We start from the raw sequence: 18,117 nt of genomic DNA, 5'->3' as shown, positions 1-18,117 counted from the left end.
AATACCTAATAACATCGAGACAAATAAACGAACAAGAGAATCTAAGACAAAATTAATGATTATTTTAAAAACTGAATATTTGTTGATTCCACAGTAGGTTGTAATGGAATATTCGAAAAAAACTTGAAAAATTCAAGGCCTTAGGACTATTGTAAAGTACCTAAAGTAAACGAACCTCCATGTATGATTTGTTTCGCTCACGCGCAATATTGGGGTCTAAAATGGTGGTCTCTGAACTATTTTCCTATGTTCTAAAACATATCAAAACCGCGCACAAATCGGTAACACACGTGCATAATGCATATGGTATGGTAAAAAAGTATTAGCTTTATCTTCAAATAAATGCCGAGTCTAATAATAAAAAATGTTTGAATTCTGAGACATTGGGGACATTAGAAGAATAAATTTGAAGAACAACTGAAATATATTTTGTTAATTTATGACTTATCCAATAATTTCAATCATCTTCTACTGTTATTGAAGACGAAACCATACAACTTGACTCTTGTTGTACATTATCCAACTTAAGTAACTGAATTTTCATATTTCGAAGTTGATATTCATACAGGCCTTTTTACAGAACGTAACTACCGCGAATACGGAGGGTTTACTGTATTTTGGCGCAACATTTTTTTCTTGGTTTCAACATTTGCAATTTATATTGTAAGTAAATTTAATTATGTTATAAGTAGATAATAGATTGAAAAGTTTGATAGAAATTTACATCTCTTATTACTGAAATTGTATCGTAGAATTGGAACTTTGTAATGATTCCAATGATAATAAAATTATTACAAATTTGTTTTAAAACATGATCAACGGGGTCTAAGCAGTGTTATGTCAGGAACCGGATAAATCTGCATGCTATAACTATCCATTAGCACAGGCTATACATATGACTGTAGTGTATGTATGCAGTTACACATAAGACTACACAGTCGGCAGTCGTCGTATGCACTGTACAGTGCATAAATATAAAACTATATACCTATATATATAAGTATGGTAAAGCTTGCCGCACTGTGCCGCTGAGGCTGAGCGCAGCAGCTATTCTCGAATCTCGACTCTTGCTCGAGTCGTGCGCCTTGATCGTATTCGCATGCGAATTGTTAGGTGCTGTTTCACAATTTTTAGCCTGCAAGACTCTCTACTACATACATTCTGTAGTAAAATTCATTGACTCGAGTGTACTCAGTGTGTACATAGGTATATACCGCGAACATCTGAGTCGCAGATAGGCGACCTCATAAAATAGACGTTTCTGCAAGCAACGTGCAGTAGGTTTAGGTATTATTGTGCCGTGCATATACCGAGTGAGTTTGAGAGAAGCCGTGCGAGACCCTAGTCACCCAAGGGAGGCTGCCTAAAGACGTTCTCGACGATGCACATATTGCCGGCAAGATGGGGGTAATATTTCTCGAGCACATCGGCGGCACGCGACTCTTCTCCTGTGCCTCCTGCGACACGAATCTTACGAACCGGGACCAACTGATCAGCACCCGTTTTACCGGGGCCACTGGCCGCGCTTTTCTCTTCAACAAAGTCGTTAATCTGAAATACAGGTATCAGTCTGTCAAAGTATCTTATATGCTATATCTGAGCCCGAATGTCCGTGCCTTGGCGCGCTCCGTTTTACGTGTATTACTTACACTTATTTGCGCTTAAGGGTGACGTCGGTGCATGACAAGAACGTACTCCAAACGTCATGTACTACTATTAAAAATGTACTCTTTCCCTCTTTTTTAAACATATTTGTTTATTGACTTTGAGATGAATTGCCATGTACGGAATAAAAAACGTCGCTTGAATGATTTCACGGGCTATACTGCATAGTGCATCATAATATTCAACTGTGATATAAATAACCTCAAGCAAAAGAATTTTGCAATCAAATAACTTGATTGACATAATATAATTTGTGTGATTAAAAAAGCTTTCATTGCTTTGCAAAATTATAACCTGAATTTCAAGAACCTAAAAATTTTAAAAAATAATTGTATACAACATCAATTAATTAATTTCTTTAAATTTCCAACTTATTTCAAAGTTGAATTACAAATGCAGCAAAGTCTGTTGAATACTCTATTTTATATATTTTATAAAAACGGGTATAAAGATTTTATTTTAAATAGTTAATGAAGATTTTTTTTATAATTCTAAATTTAATTCTCTAATTGATATTTAATTTCAGTGAGGTACAAGACAGGGTGATGTTAACTGGTCGTCATATGGTACGAGATGTCAGTTGCAAGAACTGCGAAGCCAAGCTAGGGTGGATGTACGAATTTGCAACTGATAAAAACCAACAGTATAAGGAAGGCAAAGTTATTTTGGAAAGAGCTCTAATTACTGAAAGTGATGGAATAGGAGAAAGTATATAAATTTTTTTTATGTAAATTATAACCCAATTGGCACATGTCATTATATTGAATTGTGCTAATGTTGTATTATGATATAATTATTTTCTAGTTATCTGAATGCGTATTGATATTTTTTTATAAATTGATGCATGAATGTGAGAGTTTGCTGGAGCAGACATCAATATGATTGTATTAGAGTCTAAGTTTATTTGACGAACACAGGTACTTTACCTCATTAATTGGTTGACAAAACTGTAAATATATATTGTTAAACAAGGCATTATGCATTTTATGTATTTGTGATCTACTAATAATTTATGTTGGTTTTAATGAATTAAATGATAATTAGAAAGTTAGTAATGACATATATCTATGAAAACATGGACAAATTTATTTTTGTTTATTTCCTTGTTGCTCATTAACATAATATCTAAAAGGAGATAACAAATTAATGTATGATAGATCTGAATGGACTTGGTAATTCTCATTAATTCATGTTATTAAAACATTGGACACCCATTTCTGTAATTTTTGAATGGTCTACATAAATTGTAATGAATGAGGTGATGAGAAAAAAAAAAAAATAAATGTACTCATTAGTAACCATTCAATTATTAAAATAAAATTTCAATTTAATTGAATCTCTTGGGGTATAAATTAATTTTATGTACCTTGTATTTCATTACATGAAAGTTTGAAAAAATTATTTCTGAACAGTTAAACCAAACATTTACGCTAATAGTTGAAATTATTTTGAACTTTTATATCTTATCTTTTGGATTATCTTTTAGAAAATGCAACATCCGGCGAATCATTCGCATTCGACAATTTTCAACCCCCAATTCCAATGCGAGCAGCAGTTAGAGAGAGAGAGAGAAAGAGGCGTACACACACACACACACACACACACAAACAGAACACTGAGAGCAGCCTGCGGTGCATATATATATGTATGATATAGTTCAGTATTTCTCTCAGTCGATAAGATAAGCCTTATCGCTTCCAGGGCTAGCGGTGACATACGCAGGACCATTGCAACATGAGCGAGAAGTGTCGCAGCAACCGCTGCACGCAGACTTTATATTATAGCTCGTCTAGCGGAAATGCATGACACCCGATACAAGTGAAAAGTCGAAACATACTACGTATTTTGGAAGCATAATGAGACGGATGTAAAGCGTTTAAGTTACTGTGAGAGGCCGGCGTCCGGTGTCGTGCGTGTATAATAAACTCACACTTGTATATGCTATATATATGTAGATGTAAAATCGCATATAGTAGTGATCGAGGGGCTGAAATCCGGGCGACCAACCAAGGTGCGTATACGGCTGCGCTGCGTAGGCGGCACCAAAAGAAGCTACTCAATCTTTTCAGGCGGCACATGACTGAAAGCCAGTAAGAACGGGCCTGCTGTAACTTTTCCAAGGCCCGGCAGTTGTGCTCGTATCGCTCATTGTTGGTCTGGGCAGCATACACATTTATTTGTGAGAAAACAGGAGCAGCAGCCGGCTTTGTTGTTGCCCCCGGAGCTTTTATGTGTCATTTACCGAGAAGGCATCGACTCACGTATAAGATGCTCAGCATCCCTCGAGACTCGAACGTCATATGCATAAGTGAAAAGGCAACACGCGGTAGAAATCGTCTTTTATCCATGCCACTTACGTGAATCTATTACAAGCTAATACAAATTTGAGGCTACACCGGCCAACCCAGTGGCTGCTACGAGGCATCCGAGTGATTGATAAAATGTGATCTTTAACTGCAACAGTTTTTTAACACAGCAGCATAACTCGACGAAACCAAAAAGAGCCTGAATGAAAAAGTAAACCAAAAACATCATAGGATATTTTTTACACTTAACTGAATAACATGATGCATAATAATCATGTTTGCGCGTAGGATAATTAGTTAATGTGATATTCTGTATTAGTATATTTATGCGCCGAAAAAATTTTACACTATGATGCTTTGGAATGTTATTTTATTAATTATTGGATTTTTTATTGCCACCGCCACATCCACAAGTAAGTCATTAATAAATTAATTAATATCCTTTTCTACATATAGCATTTTCTTTCAATTTTCGTTGTAGACTTTGCTGGTGGATATTGTGCCCCTTATAATGGGAAAATTTGCAAAAAATATCTCACTGGTGTTGGCTTGGTTTGGTACAATGACACTAGTGACAATCGAGGTGGCTGGCTTAATGAAAAAATAACCCAAGATTTATGGGAAGAATTGATTCAAAAACTAGAAGAACCATGTCGTTCAGCAGCAGAGGTATTTACAGTAATTTTTCAAAAAATTTAAAACTTATTTAAAATGCAAGAAAATGTTTTTTCGTTTAGAAAATGCTGTGCTTGTATGCATTTCCTCAATGTAGTGGAGGTATTGGTTTGCCTCTCTGTTACGAAGACTGTTTAGCTGTTCAACTTCAATTCTGCTTCAATGATTGGGCACTCATAGAAGATAATAAAGGTAGAAATATATTTATAAGATCACGAGGTCATTTTCGGTTACCAGAATGTGAAAAGTTACCAAAATTTACAAGACAAAACATGACATGTTCTCATGCTTCATTAACAATGATGAATACGGATCTTGTGACATGTAAGAAATATTTTTTATAGTTATTATCTGATGAAATGAGATATTTTATTTTATTGTATTTTTTGTAGATGATTGTTACAGAGAACGGGGTAAATATTATATGGGCAAAGAGAACAAAACTAAAAGTGGTATTCCTTGCCAATACTGGAAAGATCAAAAACCACATAGTCATGAATCTCCACCCGATGTATTTCCACAAATTCAGATGGGTGAAAATTATTGTAGGAATCCTGGTGGTGACGTTAAAATGCCATGGTGTTTTACTATGGATACTAATTCTAGATGGGAGATATGCGACATTCCATTATGTGGTACTAATTAATTTAATTGTAAAATAATCTTATAGAGATGATCAAAAATTCAAATAATCTAAAATTTTTTATAGAAAATTCAAAAGTTATGAATGCTGAAGTTAACACAAACAATTTTCCAATAAGGAACTTTATGACTCCAACATTAACGTTAATTGTAGCAGGCTTAATATTTATAATTGTAATAATTTCTTTACTTATTGTCATTGTAAGTCAGAGAGTTCAGAAAAGACACCAAGGCTACAACCAAACAGAATGTCAGGTAAAATTATTTTACTTAAAAAACGAAAATTGTTTTAAACTGTAAACACTCTTAATTGCTTATAATATTTGTCTATATTTTTAGGAAATAAATATTGATCTTAATAAACTGCCTGAAAATGATTCATACCACAAAACAGGTGTGCAGTTGAACCCAAAGTTGGAAAAACTGGAATTCCCTCGGAATAACATTATATATGTTCGTGATTTGGGACAAGGAGCTTTTGGACGCGTGTTCCAAGCCAAAGCCCCAGGCCTAATTTCAAATGAAGAATTCACTAATGTAGCTGTAAAAGTTCTCAAAGAAGAAGCTTCTGATGATTTGTTAGTTGATTTTGAACGAGAAGCTTGTTTATTAGCTGAATTTGATCACCCAAACATAGTAAAATTACTAGGTGTTTGTGCTCTCGGTCGACCTATGTGTCTACTATTTGAATATATGGGGCGAGGTGATCTGAACGAATATCTGCGATCATGTTCCGTGGGTAGCTATGTTATACGGAATGATGACACTTTTAATGATTCAAGATTATGCCACATGGATCTGATAAATATAGCCCGTCAAATAGCTTCTGGAATGGTTTACCTATCGGATCGAAAATTTGTGCATCGAGATCTTGCTACCCGTAATTGTTTGATTAATGATGAAATGGTAGTAAAAATCGCTGATTTTGGACTCTCACAAAAGATTTATCTCCAAGATTACTACAAAGGTGATGATCAAGATGCTATTCCTGTAAGGTGGATGCCTCTTGAAAGCATACTTTATAATAAGTATACTGTTGAATCTGATGTATGGGCATTTGCCGTTTGTTTGTGGGAGATATTTAGCTTTGCTCTTCAACCGTACTATGGTATGACTCATGAAGAAGTTGTTAAATACATTAAAGAAGGTAATGTATTACAGTGTCCTGAAAATACACCCTACTCTGTTTACAACCTCATGAAACTTTGTTGGAATAGAAAACCATCGGATAGACCAACTTTCAAATTCATTCTTGATACACTCAATAATATTAAGCATGAACTCATGGCTGAAAATAAATGTAATAGTGTACCATTACGTATACACTTGTAAATGTTTATGTATAAGCGTTTAGATGTAAAAAAAGACAAATGTGCAGATGAACGTTTCTATTTGCTTCATGTACTTTCTGTACCATGTCAGCATTTTGATATATGAAACATTTATATTCTACTTTTTTGAGGCATAAATCTGTGAAACTTTTATATATTGTAAGAACGCGACGAGTGTGAAATAATGTCGTAAAATCCTATGAATTTATTGAGAATTCTGTTACCAATGTAATAATACAATTAGTACAAGTCTACACATATAACAGATCAAACTTTTGCAACAGCATTTCATATTTGATTTACGTATGGAAAGCGTTTTTTAAATAAATGTAAACTGTAATTAAATTTTTTAATGTTTTGTATTGTTGAATTTTTACCGAAACGTTTTTGTTGAAACTTAAAAATTTTAAGATAAGCCTAAGTTTAATTTTTATGAGGACTTGACCATTAATTATCATGCGAATCTATTTTTAAGCAGTCCAAAAAATGTAAAATGAAAAAATAATATGAAATGCTTTTGTTTATTGTAGTTAATGTATGGCTTATGTCAATTTTAAATGAATAACCATTTTGCTAAACAATGTACAGGAAAGCTTGATTTACAATGTAAATTTTTCCTTCATTTTTTAAGTGCTTTTAATGCTTTTAAAAGATATTTTGTCTAATTCTAATTCTAGTAGCTACTAAATGATTCCAATTTTTCATTCCTTTTATACAAATATAACTATCATGATTGTAAAAATATAATGACTGATAATAAAATAAAATGTTGTTTTTCATAAGTTTTGGTCGAAGTTACTTTAATGACTAAAAATGAAATTTAAAAATAATTCATATTTATTTCAAATTAAAACATTTATTTCAACTAGTCATTGAATGGTAGTTGCATAAATGATGATACAATTTTCTTGTCATCTCTCTCTTTAATTGAATTTGAATCGGAATCTTTTTCGGTTCTAGATTGAAAATCTTGAGGTATGAATATTTTATTTTCTGTAAACACTTCATCATTCAGACAAATTTTTCTCCAATCAATACGTTTTATTGCTGCTTTTTTAAAAAAGCATTTACGAAAAATCAAACAGTGGATGTGAGGTAATTTTTCGTAATGCGTTCTCATGAATCCTACTTTTGATAACGTAGCTTTCCAAGATGTATTGATAATTTTTGTATTAGCTCCTTGATGTTTAGAATCAGGAGTTATAATAAGCAATATCCCACCATATTTCAACAAATCAAATGCTTTTTGACAACATGAAAATCTTAATTTTGGACAAGGTATGTACTCAAGGAGCAAAGAAAATATTACAGCATCAAATGAATTTTTAGGAAGCTCTATAAGTTCTCCATCATTGGAAAAAGTTTTTTGATTATCAACTTTTAAGTTTAAGAAATCACATTTTATAACATCTTCAGAATATGGAGCTATATCAATTGGTGTCACGTTGAAAAAACTTTCATTTTCAAATGGATTGTAACAACTACCAACATCAAGAATATCAAGTTTTGAGTTGTATGATGTTTTAATTCTTAGTTCAATATTTTCCTGTTCTTGCAATGTACTCTTCATTAGACTAATTTCTTTATTATCAAACTTTTCTACTCCCTGGTATAAAAAATAGTTTTTAATTTGGTTTTTTATCCACTCGATTCTTGAGTAATTTAAAGATAGGTCGGTACTGTTTTGAGTCCAATGTTGTGTAGCAAGTTTATGCATACATTCTGCATATTCCTAAAAAATAAATACATTTTTTTACATGAAAAAATATTAATATTGAAAAAGTGCAGTTAAACAAATTTCATTACCTTTAATTTTTCCTTTTCAGCTATGTGTCTTTTCCAAGCTTCAATTGCCCCGTAAATTTTAGAATTATTTCTCAATTGGCCATGAGTTCCTTTGATAAAATTTGCCAATCTTTTATGTTGCTCTGTTGCCTTTTTTTCTGTTTTTTCAACATTGTACATTGTTTTTTCTAAATTTGTTTCCATACTTGATGCTAAATAAACAGATAATATATTATAATAGAATACGGGATAATTACTGCGAAATATTTTTTAGCCCAATGTTAAAGTAAAATTCTACTGAATAATTAAAAAATACTTTTAAAAACACCGCCAAAGTTTGAGTGTATTGATGTTATTATTTTTCATCAAGCAGCCATCCGAAAGGTTTAAGCAGCACATGCTGAAACGATCGTAAATAGTAATTGATAACTTAATTACCGATTGTTTTGAACACTAATGATAGCTGGGCCTATTATTTTGTTCACTTGCAACTGGATTATCCCCTGTGTTAACCATGTAAACTGTTCATCAAGATATAGTTGTGCGTATACAAGCTGCTATTGCACGAGTCATTGCAGAGCCGAAGCAGACAGAGCCGCCATCTCTCACAATTAGAGCTCTTCTGCTCCCTCTAGCAGCAGTCCAAAGCAGCCCTAGTCGACCTTCTTCAGGAGGTGCATGCGAGCCTGCTATCGAAATCTCGTGGTACTGACAATAGCTAGGTGAGTATGTTTTAGAACTCAATCAAAAATCTTTAATCGGAGGTGAATGATCAGTGTGGTAAATCAATTGATTAGTATTAAGTCGTTAACTGGTGAGAAACAGCATAGTCGACGCATGCACAGTAGTCAACTACCTCGACATTTTTGTTCTCTTCTTGCGAGTGATTAGGTAATACTAAGGTTTCTGCGTCTAGACACACAGGTATATCTCAAACTCTTATAGATCAAAGAAGACGTTGCAATTCCATTCGTTATAATCTCAGGTTTTTATTTTCATTTAAATTAATTTTCTACTTAAATTGCGTGATAACGTCATCAGATCACTCGTTCGAGCATGGTGTTCGAAAAATTCCAACACTTGCCAAAATGTGTTCTATTCTCAGTACATCATATGACATCTACTGCCGCTTGTATATAACCAACAACTTGATCACACTCTCAATTCATGATCAATTGTTGTTCACCGGGACATTTTAATGCTTTTTAAAAGTAAAAACTTGCAAATCTATTGTTATCAACATGCCTACTTTGACCTTCAAGCAAAATGTGTTATTTCTCTTTCTGCCTTTTGGTATTTTGTTGAATGCATTTTCAATACATTGATATTTTACTGTAGACTTTCAGAACTTATTTATTTATTTAAAAAAAATGTGTAAAGGGCATTTATACCAGGTTCATTAATCTTGTTTGATATAATCATTTACATTGGACCTGTCATTGACAATTATTTATTATTAAATTATTCATTATTTGATAATTTTATGCATCATATGCTTATCAAGTAATTATCTATTAATCAAAATATCTTGAGAGTTATTACTAGGATAGATGAAATCTTCTATTGTGGTTAAATCTTTGCTACAACAAAAAAAATAATTTTTTTATGCCATAAATTTTTTTCTTTTTTACTTAGATCAAAATGGCAACATCTAGAGCTTTAGCGGCATTGTTGCGTAATTCACCAAAGCAACTACAAGTACGTTCTTACTACACGGTGAATAAAAAACATGGCAACAGAGAAGTCGTAGGCCATGGTGTTAATGGTGAACCAATCTATACCGACTTGGCTGATTTCCCAATGCCTGCTATTCGATACAAGGAAATAACTCCTGATCTCCAGGTATGATTGACAAGTGTTACTTTCATTCAAAATATCAATATAAACTTTTATATACTAATTTACTTTAAAAGGCTCTCCGTGAAAAAGAAAAGGGAGATTGGAAAAAATTGTCCATAGAAGATAAGAAACAACTCTATAGAGCCAGTTTCAGACAAACTTTTGCTGAAATGGAAGCACCATCCGGAGACTGGAAAGGCGTTTTAGGAATTACTTTATTGGGAGTTTCATTTTCGTTATGGTTCTACGTTTGGTTGAAACACTATGGTAAATTAATAAATCAAATTTTATTTTAATAATATTAAATCCAGAATAAATACTAATTTATTTAATATTTCAGTTTACCCACCACTACCAATCACATTTGACGAAGAACATCGTTTAGCACAGCTGGAACGTATGAAACTATTGGATGTTGCACCCATCTCAGGAAAACTTAAAGATTTGTAGATTGGATATACATTTGATTTATATCTTTATTTATAATTGTTTATTTCTTTATTTGGTATCACTGGCGCAAAGCCTAGTTGTACAGTAATGATAGTAGAATTCAATTAAAATTACAAAAATAATCATAATCGAATTCTGGTATATACAATAAAATATCTTAACCAAAATACAAAAATGATGTTTGTTAAAATTACTAATTTAAATTTTGAAATATTCTTATCATTCTATGTATCAACATGTTCTCATTTCTTAAATTCCACGATCATCTGGGAAATTATGGCTTATGAACTTTTGCATCAGTGTTTTACAAAAAGTATCAGCTAAGATATATACAATTTTTTGATCTGGTGATACAAATGAATTTTTTAGAGTATTTCAGAAAATCCAGCATCCTTTAATTCAACTATGATTTGTTTAGATAATTGATGTAGGAATTTCTTGAACTGATTGATGGTCGATCATAGTCATGGTTGTTTACATTATTATATCCAAATTGCACACATTTTTGAAGAAACTAATTCATTATGTCATTGCAACTAATCATAATTTATAAAATGTTTTATAAATCAATATTTTACTTTCATAAAATTTAGATGAAAATTTTTTTATAACATTGATTTTCTAATAGCTTGAAGCAAAATGAACATTTAAAAATTTTGTAGATAAAGATAAGTTAACACTCAACATTAAAATAATCTAAAAACTTTAAAGAAGAGGCAATATGTGCAGGTCTACTCTGAAGATATGAATTGATTCATTGCATAAAACTGCATTTGTTATGAAATATTTGACAGTTCATTTAATAGAAATAAATTTATGAATACTAAACATGTACTAATATGATATAGTATCAAGTTGATCACTACTAGAAATAAAATATTAATAATAAAGCAATCAAATTTAGTTTATATTCTAAAAATTTATCTCATAAGCGGATTTAAAAAACATTACTGAGTAATTATTTTATTAAATTTTTCTTTCTTTTTTCGTACACAAATTTTTTAAATTAAAATCATTTTCATTGCATACCAATTGATAAACATTTTTTTTATGGGCTCTATTTTTTTGTCAAAATATGGTCTCGCGACTTTATATAAAAAAATGTAAAGACGAGAATTTTCTAATGAATTTTTTTCCTCTAAAATTGTGTAGATCTCCCAAAGAAAATTCTTCGAATACTGGTAAAACGCTTAGAATTCCACACCTTAAACAGAATTTTAAGAATTTCCTAGGTGTAAACTGTGCAGTTCAAAGAAGGGAGAAGACTCGCCCTCATTTGAAGAACCTGTTTTTTATTTCAATTCCGATGATAAATTTTAAGGTAAGCTGAAAATGTTAGAACCAACAGTTCGATAATTCTTATGCATAAAAAAAAGGAAAGGTCCACGCTCACCTTTTTTTGACCTACATGAAAAGTTTTTTAACGAAACTTTCTTGGATTATATTTACTTTAAAAGAAAAAAGGCGAATGGCAGAGCTCGTTGTGCCAAATAAGCCAATGCGTATACATTTATACGGTTGGAAAGTTTAATAACCCCTTGGAGAGATGTAAAGCAAACGAGCGAACGAACGAGTTAGAGAGCTAGAGCGAAAAACGAATAAAAAAGGACAAAATCGATCGTTTGGCGCGCTGGATCGAGCTTGCAGCTAGCGCTATAGGATGCAATCAAACTGGAGTTAAGGGTAACGCGCGCGTGTCTGTACAGCAGCGAAGCAGAACCAGTACGAACGAACGATGTGCAGCAATCGCAGAGCTCGTCTCGCAAACGTTTTTAAAAGCAGTCAACTGCAACGCGCGGAACATTGCCTGCTTCTGTATAGGCGAGCTTCGCGCTCACTGTAATCCTCGGGCGGGCCAACATGCGATCGTCGAATGAGACACACAGCGAGTTTGCACACGTCAACCACACACGCACGCGTGTTTGCATGTTCGTACCTTTATAAACAAGCGTATTATAGCGCGTAACAAAAGAACAATCGCGCGTGTGTACACTATGCAAAAGCTCGTTGTCGCTTTTTTGCGTCCAGCTCGCACACAGTTGGGCCGCAGTCTCGCGCGTTTCTTCTTTTACAAACATATTCCTCTGCAGCGTGTGCGTTACGGGCGTCTGTCGAGCTGAAAGAAGCTGATAAAAAAGCCTCTAACGAGCTTTTGCCGCTGACGCGCGCACTCGTGTGTACGCCACTCTGTCCGAGCTTGCGAGTTTGATTTTCGAGACCTCTCGTTTATGCTCGTTTTTCTTCGCCCTTATCGTTGCTTTGTCTACATTCTAATATAGTTACAGTTAGTAATTATTTGGAGAAACATAGTAATATTCTTGGTACTATCCCTCGCCTTAGCTGCTCTATGAAACTTGAGCATGAACCCGGAAGAGTCTTCTATGAAAATGCCAAAAATTTTCTCATCTTTATCATTCGGTATTTAATACCTACTCTTGATTGATAATGAAATCGATTGTCGGTTTTTCATTTTCTGTCTTTCTACACACTTATGAAGGCTGCTGCTTTTACGACTTAATTAAGTTTTCTTTCTATGCCGACTTTTTTACTCTTGTTGCGGTGAAATGAGGCTCTGCTACCAGCGCAAGCTCTTCTGTACAATACCAACCGTATATATAGTGCATCACGCATTGTTTGCTTCGAATGAGATTCTCCCCCCCCCCCCCCNCCCCCCCCCCCCCCCCTACTCTTTTTCTTTTGCTTTTCTCTTTTTTTGCCATTTGTTAATTTAATTTCTCTCTGATTTTTTGCCCGATGTTTTTTACTCTATATACGTATCTTTGGACGCGATTCAAAGGCCAACGAACTTTATGATATAAGATAAAAGTGCTGCTGTGAGTTTCAGTGAGCGTTTGGGCATTGGGATGCTCATTTTCTTACCGCGATCTAAAGGATCAAAAACGTTTGTTCTTTTGCATAAAAAATTAATACGTATACTTAATGGTTATTTCCTTACAGCTTTTGCTTGTTCCTCGAGAGAGCTTTGTGGTAGGCTCCAAAACGAGTTTTAGAACCAGAAACCAGAGACGTTGTAAGCAGTAAGCGGCGTTTAGGGGTTCAGGAACCTGCATCTTTAAGGTGGGTCTTCCCATGTTTGCTGTGCTGCGTCTTTATGTGAGTGTGGTTCTCGCTTCAGACTCTATCTTTTGAGTGTGGTCCTATTTTTATAGTGAAAACCGAACCACTCTGGGCAGCTTGTGCGTGTGTATATGTATGTGAATGTGAATTACTTTTTTTACATCGATGCTGACCATTCTGAGTGATTGAGACATACTTTAATTATGAGATATTTTATTCCATTCGCATAATTCGCAGAGTAAATTACCTTAACAGTAAAACACACAACCAAAATGGACAATATTTCATTTAATTTACACGAAAGTCTGCGCCATTCTTATGAAGCAATCTTTTAAATAAGTTTGAGAAACTGAAATGTAGACAGCTATCAACGAATGCAAGCATATTATTTAATAAAGCATCTTCATAGGTGAAACGGAAAGATTCGCTTATCATTTTGATATTCGATTCATAGTAACAGAATCACAAGAGAAATCGCACTTTGAGAGTGATTGAAAAACTCAAAAGAGAAAATCAGAAAGATGAGATGTATTCATCATGATAATTATGTAAGGTGAACCGGCAAGTTTTGTTTCGACGTTGTACAGTGAACATAAAGAAACGATTGCACCGACCGCAGCTAACGTTTTCCCTGAAAAAAAGAAGAATTATCTATAATTAAAAGCAACTATTTTTTGATTGACGAAGAAGAGGAAACAATCACCATGGTGCTCAAAGTTTGCGTGACTCCCAAGACATATACAGCTCTAGCCTAGAATTTACAGAAAAATTCAAGAGCTTACGATAAAATGTCAATTAGGAGGTCAAAGAAGATCGGCGTAAATTCCTCTAGAAAATAATAGTACTATATATAATAGTACTTATTTTAGGAATCAAAATCAGAAATTTTAGGGATCCAAACACTTTTTTAGCTTCAATGCGTACTATAAAAAACTGACGATTTGACATTAAAAGTATCGGACTGTCATACTTGCACAAATTTAATCTTTTGAAAAAAAAAAAAACGTTTTGAATTATTTTATTGTAACAATTTTAGTGGACTAACAATTTGAAATATGAAAGTGTTAATTTTCCAAGTACTTGACGGAATTTATTTGATTTCCATGATCTTATAGTCACAAAATTAATAATAAAATGCAGTTCAAGATTAACAATTTAATCCTTTCGAAAATGTTTGTTAATATTAGCATCAAATTATGAGAATCAGGCTGAAAGGTCAAAAATAGGCCCAAAATCACCAAAAACATCCACTTTCAAACATTTTTTGTAAATAAAATGCTGCTTTCGGACCGCTGGTATGTAAAATAGCATACCGGCCTATACCGGGAAGAAAGCTAATCGACCTCGGATTCGCCTCGGTCACTTATTTCTCGTGCCCTGGGACATTTCTGTTTTTCCTAATAGCTTTTAATAATAGTATACTATTATTAAATATTTTTTTCGATTCCTTGTTTCGCATCATGTCCATAAAAATATTTTATATCAATAGAAAAACGAAAATATGATGATCAAAAAAGCTCATAAATAGTATTTAATGTTCTTTGTTAAAAAAATGTTTCACGCACGGAATTTAATTATTTGATAAAAAAAACAATCTGCATATAATGATGTTTTGGACGGGTGAATTTATCTCCATAATTGAAAATCCTTCAAAAGAAATTCATTCTATAGATTGGGAAAATAAAAAAAGTGATGCTCGAAAATCGATTATTGCTCAAAGAGTCATTGATCCTTTTATGAATGCGTCAAGATGAAAAGAGCGATGAAAAAAGTAAAACTTTATATAGATACGGAATTGCAGTGCACATAAAGTCACCGTGGCTAGTACAAGGTGTACGAGAAAAAGGATAACAAGGTTCGAAAAGCTCTAAGAGATGAAGAAACCTGCAAGCGCACGTTGAGCTTTCAAAAGCCCGCGCGTGGCAGAGACGTCGAAAAGCTTGATTACATACTGTAAGAATCGATCGTCAAACTTGCAGAACAGCAAATGTAGGAGAGAGAAAAAAGAACGAGAACATCGTGATATGCGCACGACTGCGACTCGTCTTGTATTTCTATGCCACAAATCATGCCTGCCTCGCTCCAGCTCCCTTATTCCGTTGCTTCCATCTCTCTCTCTCTCTCTCTCTTCTTTCTTCTCCGTCCTCTCTTCTTTATCCTAGAGCTTTAATGTCGACATACACGGCATGGCAACTTTCGTAATTTTTCAAGTGGCGCAGGTATCTGTGCAGGGTACATAGGTATAGCTCTGCTCCAAAGCCAAGGTAAAACGCTGTGTTTATATATACGTGTACGTGGTTAGATGAATGCGGGTTGATGTGAAAAACGGTCTTCGACCTGGCTTGGGCTTGAGATATAATATGCATGCACAAATATATGTATAGTTGTATGCAACCTACATAGAAAAATTTCATATATTCAGCAGGGTGGCAGAGATCTCTCGCGCACAAAAGTTTTCCAGCTCCTATCTTACTCACTCACTTGAGAATGTTTCGAGCGAAAGAGGACGAAATTCGCATAATTAAAATGCCTCGTGTACGTGCGCAAGTGCGAGAAAAAAGAGACTAAAATATAAAAGACTTAAAGGCCGAATGAAAGAAGCCAAGTGAGATGGAGGTAGGCAAAGAGGAGGAAAAGCTAGCAGATCAGTGAAAAAATCTCACAGACTTTTATCCACTTTATCTTATATGGATTGGCCTCTCGTTTACGTGCAGGATCGAATTTATTTGCGCCATATATGCTTCGCATGGGTCCAAATTAAGGAGTTGTCATAAGTTTTCAATTTAGCTGCAACTAAATATGATCCTTAAGTACCAAAAGGTTTCAACTTTCTCCTATAATCTTAAGTTCAAGAAATGCTCATCGCTTAAAATTTCAGGCAGAAAGCCGATTTAAAAGTGTGGCTCATTAATTTTTTTTATATATAGGCGGGGGGCTGCACAGATTAAATCGAGTATCCACGCAGCCACGCAATGGGTCAACTTCGAGCAATCAACAGAGGTAAAAAAAATGTCAGAAATTGTAAACTCCAAATTCTAAATGCAGCTCTAAAGACTCATACAAATGGTCGCTTTATGCAGAATAGCAGCAGCGGCAGTAGACGCCGAGAATAAAAAACAATCGGCTGTGCGTGCAAGCGATTCGAACGGTGAAAAGAGCTGGAGCTCTCCCACGCGGGTCAGTTAAACAAAGTCAGCTTTTCCTCTCTTTCTCTCTCTCTCTCTCTCTCTCTCTAACTGAATTGAAATTTTCATTCGCACCCCTCGAAAGAAAAGAATCTTCATCTTTACGCTCCAACTCTTTCTCTAGCTCTCGGAGCTATCTTTCGTTCTCTCACGCGCCATGTCCGTGCGCCGCGCTCCACTGCTCGAGCCCGACTTTTCTTTCTAATTTGAATGATAATTCAGAGCGGGCGTGTGCGCGCATACCTATATTCATGACACGAGTGCAAAAGTGCAAGCCCCGCTGCATAGAGAGAGAGAGAGAGAAATCCTAACTTTTTTATATACGCATATAGTATATAGGAGCTTTCGCGTGCGCTGACTGCTGCAAGCTCGCACACTGAACGAGCGAAAACCTTATATGCGGGAATGCACGTTTTTTTGTGCGAAACAAAGCTCCGGCTCGTGGACGAGAGCCGAGTGTAATAAAAAAAGAGAAGGGGTAAGAGGAGAAAAACTATGCGCATGTTTACCGAATGTTCGCCACTAGCTCGGTCTCTAGCCGTGTTTTGCCTCAACGGCTATTCTCTCTCCTTCTCTCTCTCTCTCTTCCTCATCTTTTGCGCGGGGCAACTGCAGCTGAATTCTTCAAGAACTACGCGCCGCCTATACTTGCTGCCTTTGTCATGTAATATATAAACGAGAAGCGAAAACTTGTTAGATCTTTCTCTCTCTCTCTCTCTCTCTTCGCGCTCAACGAATATGCATTGTTTTGGCGCGTAAAATTAACAACTCAGACTCAAATTTGCACGTGCCTTATGTCGATAATTCGATACGAAAAGCGATCACTACGCTCAAGTTTTCAAAGTTAAGTGAATCAATTTTATACCGAATGACGCGTAAAGATACAGAGTGAGAACAGCTCGTCCTTAAAAAAAAACTTGCAATGCAAGTATAAATGAGTTCTCTCTGAGATATGAGATTTTTTAATTACTCGCCACGCGCGGAGCGGTGAAGCTAATTATCGCTTCGACTTCGCAAGGCCAAAGAAAAACTCTCGCTTCCCTCCACCCTTAGCTCAACTGATGGTAAAACTTCGATCGTTTCCTTCGTTTCTTTTGTCATCTCCACAAAGAAAAAACTCAAATTACCGGCTATATGCCAGCTGCGAGTTTTCGACAAAAC

The 18,117-nt window shown here is 34.6% G+C and overlaps 4 protein-coding genes across 7 annotated transcripts; 3 read left to right on the top strand and 1 right to left on the bottom strand.

Moving 5' to 3' along the window:
• The first annotated feature begins 60 nt into the window (after nucleotides 1–60).
• LOC106657340 (protein yippee-like 5) lies at nucleotides 61–2,739 on the top strand. The gene is made up of 2 exons (XM_014378789.2): nucleotides 61–1,562; nucleotides 2,192–2,739. The coding sequence occupies exons 1-2, from the start codon at nucleotides 1,402–1,404 to the stop codon at nucleotides 2,379–2,381; spliced, it is 351 nt and encodes a 116-aa protein (XP_014234275.1). The 5' UTR covers nucleotides 61–1,401; the 3' UTR covers nucleotides 2,382–2,739.
• A 284-nt stretch (nucleotides 2,740–3,023) lies between these two features.
• Nucleotides 3,024–6,895, top strand: LOC106657397 (tyrosine-protein kinase transmembrane receptor Ror2). Its single transcript, XM_014378915.2, has 8 exons — nucleotides 3,024–3,296; nucleotides 3,367–4,182; nucleotides 4,260–4,384; nucleotides 4,453–4,640; nucleotides 4,709–4,970; nucleotides 5,039–5,281; nucleotides 5,356–5,543; nucleotides 5,628–6,895. The coding sequence occupies exons 3-8, from the start codon at nucleotides 4,321–4,323 to the stop codon at nucleotides 6,618–6,620; spliced, it is 1,938 nt and encodes a 645-aa protein (XP_014234401.1). The 5' UTR covers nucleotides 3,024–3,296; nucleotides 3,367–4,182; nucleotides 4,260–4,320; the 3' UTR covers nucleotides 6,621–6,895.
• A 102-nt stretch (nucleotides 6,896–6,997) lies between these two features.
• On the bottom strand, nucleotides 6,998–8,935 carry LOC106657398 (probable methyltransferase BMT2 homolog). The gene is made up of 3 exons (XM_014378916.2): nucleotides 8,843–8,935; nucleotides 8,426–8,616; nucleotides 6,998–8,351 (listed from the first exon to the last, which is right to left on the bottom strand). Exons 2-3 carry the CDS (start codon nucleotides 8,606–8,608, stop codon nucleotides 7,485–7,487), a joined length of 1,050 nt encoding a protein of 349 aa, XP_014234402.1. The 5' UTR covers nucleotides 8,609–8,616; nucleotides 8,843–8,935; the 3' UTR covers nucleotides 6,998–7,484.
• Nucleotides 8,936–9,031: 96 nt separating this feature from the next.
• On the top strand, nucleotides 9,032–10,860 carry LOC106657399. Of its 4 annotated transcripts, none has more exons than XM_014378918.2 (4): nucleotides 9,032–9,126; nucleotides 10,040–10,246; nucleotides 10,318–10,510; nucleotides 10,584–10,860. In XM_014378918.2, the coding sequence occupies exons 2-4, from the start codon at nucleotides 10,046–10,048 to the stop codon at nucleotides 10,691–10,693; spliced, it is 504 nt and encodes a 167-aa protein (XP_014234404.1). In that variant the 5' UTR covers nucleotides 9,032–9,126; nucleotides 10,040–10,045; the 3' UTR covers nucleotides 10,694–10,860. The 4 variants fall into 4 exon arrangements, with proteins under 4 accessions (XP_014234404.1, XP_014234407.1, XP_014234405.1 ...); XM_014378921.2 differs by lacking the exon at nucleotides 9,032–9,126 and adding an exon at nucleotides 9,138–9,295; XM_014378919.2 differs by lacking the exon at nucleotides 9,032–9,126 and adding an exon at nucleotides 9,138–9,328.
• Nucleotides 10,861–18,117: the final 7,257 nt, after the last annotated feature.

This window comes from Trichogramma pretiosum, unplaced genomic scaffold, assembly GCF_000599845.2.
Source record: "Trichogramma pretiosum strain Unisexual culture from Peru unplaced genomic scaffold, Tpre_2.0 scaffold81, whole genome shotgun sequence".
Taxonomy (NCBI): Eukaryota; Metazoa; Arthropoda; class Insecta; order Hymenoptera; family Trichogrammatidae; genus Trichogramma; species Trichogramma pretiosum.
Note: the sequence above shows the minus strand (reverse complement) of the source record. Positions and strands in the feature narration are given on the sequence as shown.